The 8,976-nt window shown below is 42.6% G+C and overlaps 1 protein-coding gene across 1 annotated transcript; it reads left to right on the top strand.

Annotated features, from left to right (window-relative positions):
• Positions 1–4,706: 4,706 nt before the first annotated feature.
• On the top strand, positions 4,707–8,646 carry T265_01564 (hypothetical protein; the record flags this gene model as incomplete). Its single annotated transcript, XM_009165623.1, has 3 exons — positions 4,707–4,719; positions 4,742–5,152; positions 8,504–8,646. 3 exons carry the CDS (start codon positions 4,707–4,709, stop codon positions 8,644–8,646), a joined length of 567 nt encoding a protein of 188 aa, XP_009163887.1.
• Between the last annotated feature and the right edge of the window lie 330 nt (positions 8,647–8,976).

Below are 8,976 nucleotides of genomic sequence, written 5' to 3'. Positions count from 1 at the left end.
GTTCGGCATACGTAACACATGTCCCAACCAACGCAGCTTCTGGTGCTGGACACATTCTTCAATGGAAGTACCCGTTACACAACCGAAAACGCGCTTTCTAACTGCCTCATAACGGATTCGCCGACACCAACCCACACGAGCTATGGTTCTGAGACAACGATTGTCGAACACCTGAAGACGTCTCAGGTCCGCTGCTCGAATAGGCCAAGTCTCACACCATACACAGCCCGTACTGTAGCTCGATACACACGTCCCTTCAGATTCAGGGATAAACCATTCTGACGCCATAGTTGTCTCAAGTTAGCAAACGCGGCCCGAGCCTTGCAGACTCGTGCATTCACCTCATCTGTCACACTACAATCAGAACTAATACAACTTCCAAGATATGTAAAACGCTCCACAACTTCCAGTACCTCTCCCTGGATTGTAAGGGGCGTGTTCAGTGACTGCACGTCCACAAGCATGACCTTACACTTTGTAGTTGCAAAGTGCATACCAAAGGACGGGATGACTTTGGTCAGTTCATCCAAGAATACTTGTGCCTTCTCCGCCTCTTCGAACATGAGAACGATGTCGTCTGCATATTCTAGATCGACAAGGTTTTCTTCACAGGCTATTTGAACGCCAGGGTTTTGGAGATCCTCCAGCGTCCGTCTCATCATTTCATCGATCAAAAAGTTGAAAAGGAATGGAGGGAGTGGGCATCCCTGACGAACACCGCTTTGTGTACGGAAACTTTTGGAGAGCTCTCCGGATAGCTCTGACGCCCTTTACTATAAGGGGAATAACTACACCTAAATGTTATGCAACTGAGTCGTCTAACGGATACGCAATATCTTTGCCATATTCGACTTTTTTCCATCAGATTGGTAGTTTAGCTTCTTCTACGATACCACATAATATTCGGACCATAAAATCATTGTAACTATTTTCTTTCGAACAGCTACAGAGTAACTAAAGAGGTGATCTGATAATATTGCATAAACAATGGATTCCTTTCCGCAAAACAGATGGAGAAGTTAGTCGCTGGATGTTTGCACCCAAATAGTATTCCCTTTCTTCACTAACTTGGGTGTTGTTGGCTAATTTTGCCTATTCATTTGCTCTCACAAGAAAAGTGTGTGTGGCTTGTAGTGTCGATCACGTGCTTCGGTAACTGTGACCAAGCCACTCAGTCACAAGCTCCCAATAAAGGCTGTATATTTCCGGCACAGAACAGACTTGTGCACTCAAGTGTGTACCAAACACAAGCGCGGAACTTTTACAAGGAAGGCAAGACCACACGGTGCAGGTCATAGACGGATGCACGTGCTACTATGCTTTAACTTCAGACCTGCGCTCTTGTTTTCCATCAAGACTTAGTTGCAAACACACTTGTCTCAAATATGTTGCTGTCGCATTTCTCCAAAATTTCAAGTGCAAGTAATGTTCTCAGTTATTTTGTTTGGTTTGGGTGCACTACTTATCCAATAATTTACCAGGGTTATTTGTCTTACTGACTACAGTTTATGTAAAAGGCATCAGCAAACTCGGCAGAATAATCGAGGCGTCAATTTACTAAAATTTTAGCAGGTTCTTTAGTCCATCCGTGGGCTGAGATGACTACTGGATTACTCAGCAGCTGGCTATATCAATGATCACACCTAGAATATGTTTACCTATAACAGTTTAGTCATATTTTTCCTGCTTTCTGTTTACTTTGGTGCCTCCAACTTTTAGGCATTCATTATATGCGTTGCAGCATTTTATCAGCATCTTAAGGTGATGTTAAATCTGCTGAAATTCTAGTGTGGTGATTGGTGTAAACGCCTGTGGATATGTTCAAACAGTCAGCCGACTAATGGTGAACAGTCAGAAGATCTTTGTTGAGGTAGTCTTCGATTTCTGAGAGCACCCAGTAATTACCTAGCAATGGACTTGGAATATCACCCAAGGTATAGGTTGAATCTCTTAGCCGAAGTTTTCCAAATCCCGCTATGCCTACACAAGTGTGCTTTGTACCTGCATTTTCGGACATTTGATGGAGCGGATGCTGTGATTGATGACCAGCGAACAACTTGAAATTAGTTATTTTCATCAGCCTATTGTCCGGTAGATTGGAACCACAGCATCGGTTTATTTCAATCAGACAGTCCTAACTGTGTTTATTTACCGTGCGCCTCCGTTGATTTATTCATTATGTTAAAACGAAGAGAAAGGAAAGATGTTTAGAATGTCGAGAAAGCAGATGCATCACTGGATTTCTTGTGTGCTCTTCCCAGTTTGTTAAGAAAAAAGGCCAGCTCCCATGGCTACTCTCCTGGGTATATGCTCGGTCATGCCGAGATAACACCCGAAGGCTGTAAGTAGACAGGTTGGTGGATGCTTCATCTAGGAGTTTTGAGGAAATGTTGTTCTGCCGCAAACAGGAGTTCTGTGGTAAATAAACATTCTATAAAATGTTTGCTCTGAAATCTAAGCTATGAAACGATTGGAAAATTCATTGAGAAATTGCGCGAAATTAAGTCGACGGACCGGCGTCGCGGATTAGGGTCGAGTGATAAACGCGTATTCAGGAGTTCACAATCCTTATGTTCGCGTGAATAAGACGATCCGCTCCTTACATAATCTTGTTCTCAACTCAAAATCTTATATGCTTATAGAAACCTCCATATTGCTAGTTCTGTGATTTTGAAACAGAGGAACTCTGAAGAGCAGGTGTACATACACATTCGTCACTCAAAGAAAGTATACAGCGTTGTAATCTAAGGTGGCTAGGCCATCACTTGAGTACAACAGTTCACCACCTGCCGAGACGGGTGCCGTATCTCGTACCTAATTCGGAGTGGCGGAAACCTAGAAGTGGAAGGAATACGAAAAGTCCGGATCCCATTGGTACTTTTCGCCTCCCAGACTTGGATCTAAGTCCCTGTTCCTGGCTGGAGACGCAACGACATAACCCCTAATAGGTATCACCGTCGTTCATTTTGTTTGTTTCTATACAGATTGCCTAGGTGAGTGTTGGAAATGTAGCTAACCCGGAAGTCCTTTTAGACTTGCCGAAGATCTCCTCAATCCCTTGTTTTTTCCTTCTGTCCATAATAAAGCCTTATTCAAATAAATTGACATGAACATGCGGTAGTGAAGCACCATTGTCCCCACTGTCTCCTCAATGATGACGATGTTAAAATGTGTGGCCGGAACTTAAGAGAAGAACTTCTAATTCCTCTTTCAATACGGATGTATGGATAAATGAAATTCGCTACTTGCAAGCCGTGTAACCTGACAACAATACAGCTGAAGGCTACACAGCCACCCTAGTATGCTGAAAATACAACATCAGAAGACGTTCAAAGACCACTCAGAAAACCTAAATCCGACATTACGTAATGCTCAACCACGCTTAAATTGCAAGGCGTAATTTCATTCCCTCTTTAATCTTCTTGAAATCCGTGATCTGCATATTAAACAGAAGCCTCACCGCGTCACCGAAGATCGTTTGTGCAAGCATTTGTTGAGTGAATCTCTTAGCTTTTAGACCACTTATATCCAGGACCAGTTGAGGAATTTCTGGTAAACACAGCCGTCGTGTTATCCACTTTTCGCATGTTCAGTGATACTTCATTGGACTCAGACTGAACTCAGTGGCCTGTTGCCACGTACACCAAGATCATACATTAATTTGGTTTGTTTTAGAAAACGACGGTAATTTTCAGAGTAAAATCTTACCCAGTTTAAGACAAGGAACCTGTCAAAAGAGTCCATCACGCCATTCAACAAGTACCAGCAAATCACTGACAAAAAATTAAAACCTTATGAGTCTCGAGTGAACGCATGATGAAGCGCTCCTAATCACTTGATGATAGAAGCATCCCGATGAGGAACTCATGACATGACATCACAAACGCTGCGCAGTACCAATAGATTTGGAGCAATCACGTCAAATCCAGAGTCACACTCAACTCCTTTGTAAGTCATGTGGCAGTTAGTGCTATACGGTAAGCGCACACATGATGTGAGTCGTACTTCAGTGTGCCTGAACTCAAACCAACTCGATTTGTCCACTAGCCGACGAGCTAACTATTGTCTCATATCCATCATGTGATAGAATTTTAATCACGTTACGCCTGATCGCTCTTCTTGAGATTTCAATTAAAAAACATCGCTTTTCAACCGGCCGGCAGTTGATAATAGTTCACAAATTTGTGATTTTGCAGTTATAGTGCAATCTCTCACGTTTTAGTAGCCTGCAGCTACATAAAACCAGTTTATCCCTGTTTCATACATACCAGTTAGCATGATATCGTGAATGTCGAACAGTTAATTTCTGCAGATACAAAGTCTGCCCCGTATACAACAGAACTCAGAGATTGCGAGTATTTTGCAGCTGTAATACTCAGCAGATAAGATTAAAAGGAACGAGGTGGCTCAGTGGTTAGAGGGCCAGTTCACTGACCGGAAAGTCCGTTGTTCGAACTCGGCTTTGGTATCTCGACCTATCCTTCCCGGGTTTGGGCAACCAGCAGTATCTCAGGGCAACCAGGCAGTATCTCAACCCTCGTGTTTTCTTCGGGTGGCATGGCAGCTAGGCACCGAAAGGATGTTACGGCTAAACAATTACTTTTATTATTAAAGTACTGACAAAAAATTCCAAGACATTTCAACCGCGTTAAGTTAATCATATAGGCCTTGAGTCATCTTTGTTTTAGAGGCTAGATACCTAGCATATGTTTCTGACCTGTTTGTTTGTTTACGTTTCTAGGCATTCGAATTGAAGGTCGAAGTGAAGGAATTGCCGGAGAAACTCTCACTCTAACTTGCGTCACCGAAGTGCGGGGTGTTTCGAAATCGGCCAACTTGGTTTGGTCCCATGGTACTGGGGCGCACCGTACCTACATAAGTCCTTCTTTGACAACTTTCGATACTGCCCTAATTCTGAGAGACCCAAAGTCAAGTCAAACCTACAATGACAGCCACCTCAAACCCGCCATACAAACTGCCGTCTCTCGCCGCGTTCGCATTACCGAAAAACACCACGCGAATCACACGATTCACAGTCAATTAACATTTCAACCACTGCTGTCGGAACACGCCGGCTTGTGGAAGTGCGTCAAGATTGGACACCCACTCCGAACAATAATAGAGGAAGCGGAGACGATGGTCTACGTGAGATGTAAGTATCGACTGATCTGATAAGCTGTACGTTCTCTACATGAATTGCAACTTAAATGCCTAGTGAAGTAAATGAAAAACATAAAACTTTTAGTGTCAGTAGTCTGTTGAGTAGCCAACATAAAACTTGAAAGTGAAACTGGATAAGGAGTCAAGTGTAGAGGTTGACCAGGTGAACAATAAACGTGAAAAGCTAACTTGAATTTTGCAGCCAACCTACTAAGACGAAATTGAGTTATCCATACGTAAACCGGAGAGCGGATGCTCACATATACTGTTTGGCCGAGATCTGAAAAGTCTTAGTGGTTGAGCCTCCAGAAACGAAGATGGACGAAGATGGTATCAGACAATGCATTTGCTCTAACGTCAGTCTGATTTTAGGTGCAAGCAAGTGTACTATGGATACGTTTTGAGTAACTTCTTTTGGCCTAATATCACTGTACTTTAAATTCCGATCGGTTTATGCACAAGATTCTATTGAACATGAAGGTAAACAGATAAAGATACAGCATTCTACCTGAGTCCAGATCATTGTTGTTCATTTTGCACCATACTGCTCTCGGCGAGACGTACCATCTAGGCACTGCTGAAATTGCTGCTTTCGAGTGGATGAATATCAGGGTTGTATACGTTTGTGCGCCTTTACTCCTAACCACAAAGAAGCCGTTATGAATAGCGCATACTTGCTATGATCCTTGAAAATGGAGGTTCAGAGCTCAAAAGCTCCGCTGATACATGCCGCGTAAAAATATTAGTTAAGTTTCACAATTTCACCAGGTTCCAACAGGACTCAACAAAACCCAGTACTGGACACAATGGGATGCATCTTGCACTAAGCGTAATATGAAAACCGGCAGCATTCGGCCACTAGCGCTCAATTGAAGCTGCATAGACAGGCAAGTTGCTATTGGGTGACTAAAAAATTGTAAGCGGTAGTTAAAAAACTATACTGATTTGTCGTACGTCAAATTATGTTGGGAAAATACAATGACAGATCAATTAACTCGGAGACTGCTCCTAACTGATGAGCCCCAAGGAGGGCGAAACCGATCGTGGACTGTAAAAGAGTTTTTGACAATCTTGTGAGTAGTTTTCTTTATTAGAAATATAACTTCAAACCCGTTTATTACTAAATTAAGTTGAAATGAAGCAAATTATTGCCAGAATAACTTATCGTGAGTGGCATATTTCTTATACGCTTAGCAGGAAGTGCCACGTCACGGGTTCGCCAGATTATTCTTTACGGCCATCAATACTCAGATTTCTCGTTTAGCAGCAATCCGATATTCAGTGTCCACTCAAACCTGTGTGGCTTTTACAAACGCAAGTCTGAGGCAGTAACTGTGAGCACTCATGCGTGTTTTCTGTGGCCGTCCTTGATCGGACAGCCTTGATACCAACAGAAAACCCGATTAAAACCAGTGCAGCCGAACTTGACTGCCTGCCAGCGAGATAGTTCCACACGGTGGAAAAATCAAGCGTCGTGAATAATTCGGACCACCAATCGAGTTCGCTACAGCGAAACGATGAAATAACGAGTCTGGGTGGTATCATGTTGGCACATGTTGATCATCTGGTGTTGACAATCGGAATTAAAATGGGGCAGTAGACTCCACAGCAATGTTGAAGACAATCCTGAGGTCAGGTGACTTAAAGTGACTCTCCCAACAAACTTCACATCACAGACCAGTAGTTTTACTATAAATCTCATGCATGTTCTAGCACATGTTAATCCACTCGTGGTACAGTGTAACTACGGAACCTGGCTGCTGTTTGGATGCCATTAGACCCAGGGCTTGTGAGGATAAAAATCGCATCATCGGTTGGACTCCGCGAGGTACGACGTTCAAGGACTCATCTGTTTGAAGCTTAAGATCACTAGCTGCAATTATTTCCATGTTGTTACTCAATAAACCTGTGGATAAATTCCACCAGATTCGGTCGCAGTAAGTCGTATACATTTGGAAACTCAAATAGTGCAATGCTTGCTAACAAGATTCCGTCACGAACGAACAGTGCAATGTAAATCCTCATGGATGTGTGCATGGTCTAGAGGAACACTTTCTTTCCGTCAAAAGTGGTTGCTTTGTCGTTTTACTGTTTCCATATCGTTACTCGTGCCATGATTAGAAGTCGGGAACAATAAGGAATCTCCACACAGGGTGGTTTTTGATACTCCACTAAATCAACCTTCAGACGGATAAAGAAAATTTCGACTGAATCAGCTGAATTTTTGTGCCACAGTGGCTGACGAACCATACGAATCATGCAGATTAACTTGCCCACATGTTCACTTTTTATCCATTGAGTTATTTGTCGGTGAAGCACGCCATGAGTTCTATCTGAAAACAAATGGACCGGATGACCAGCTGATCAACAGCCAACTTGTAGACATGAAACAGTATGAAGTCAAGTAAAACAGATTTTTGCGGACGCGTCTGTGCACTAACTGAGATAACGTCTTTCGTTTTTTCAATGCTTGCAACTATATTTTGCTCGAATATAGCTTGTGCATGAGAGCTGCAGAAGACACTATACCACACGACGGAAAAGTTGTACGACATACATCTGGATTCGGTCCAGTATACAGATACATTCCTATGGTGTATACTACAATTTTATAAATATGTAAATTCCCCCTGACAACGAGTGTGCCGTGCATTGTGGTTTGTAAACCACTTCAAAAACCTGCTAATGGCAAGCAGTAGGACGGATTGAAAGTAAGAATCTCGAATCTCGTTTGTGTGCTTTGGGCTCACATTCAATTCTCGGACAGAATTGAGTAGCGCTCATGCTCGTGCATGATTGGGTGACGCTGTTAAGAGCTCTGCCAAACAATTCGAAGTCATCCTTACCGGATTCACTTTTAATTGTTTCTGATAAGTTCCCTTTCGGCACTTTACTCAGAATTAAAAGTGAAGGTAGGCGGCGGAGTTCTGGACAAACAAACAGATTTTTTTCTGTAGACAAAGGAGTCCGTTCCTTACCAGTGCTGAGGAACCAAAATCGTAAATTGTGATTCTGCCTTGACCATCTTGTTTATGAAAGCACCTGCCTTTTGGAAAGATTTATATGAATTGTAGCGCGTGGTTCAAGAGTAACTTACGTAACTTACGTAACTTACTTGCGTAACTTACGTGACTTCCCTATAATTAGGCGTTGATTTTTCCGGACCTTCAAGTGCTAATAAGCAATGTTTAATTGGTAAAAAACTTTACTTTAGTAGGATATTCCACCTAAATGCGAATATGCGCTGTCGCATTACCCTGGCATTTTGCTGTGATTTACATAGTCACATTCTTGAGTTGTACGCACAAACGGTGCTTCATTTTTGTTTACCTTTTTCTATAAGCTAAAGTTCTACCTGCTTCGACACGTCAAGTGGGACGGAATGACAACTCGGACAAGAATCCATCCAGGGGGCGCAAGTCCTACCCAAATATCGTGATGATCATTGTTGCGCGTTTCGCACTGGGGATGTTGTTCGCAACTTGAAACAACTATGAAAAAGTACAACTGAACTTCCGACCCTTCCCACTGGATAGGGGTCTACTGATTCTTCAGAGCAGCTTTGGATAAGAGAGTAGATTATTATCCAACTATGACAGCATGTACATAAATTACTCTTTTCTATTACATCTGGTAACAAATATGCCATTTATTTTCAATAAGGTCTTCTTATATTTGCAGGACACGACACGGTGAAAGTTCGTTCACACTTTCCAGCACTCGATATTAGCATCAGATGGAGAGATTTACTTGAGCAGTTGTGTTACAAACAACCCACCACCAAAGGTGGTAACATCACTGTCGAGCATTGGTGAG

Source organism: Opisthorchis viverrini, assembly GCF_000715545.1.
Source record: "Opisthorchis viverrini unplaced genomic scaffold opera_v5_17, whole genome shotgun sequence".
NCBI lineage: Eukaryota > Metazoa > Platyhelminthes > Trematoda > Opisthorchiida > Opisthorchiidae > Opisthorchis > Opisthorchis viverrini.
The sequence above is the reverse complement of the archived record's forward strand: the minus strand, read 5'-3'. Positions and strand labels throughout refer to the sequence as shown.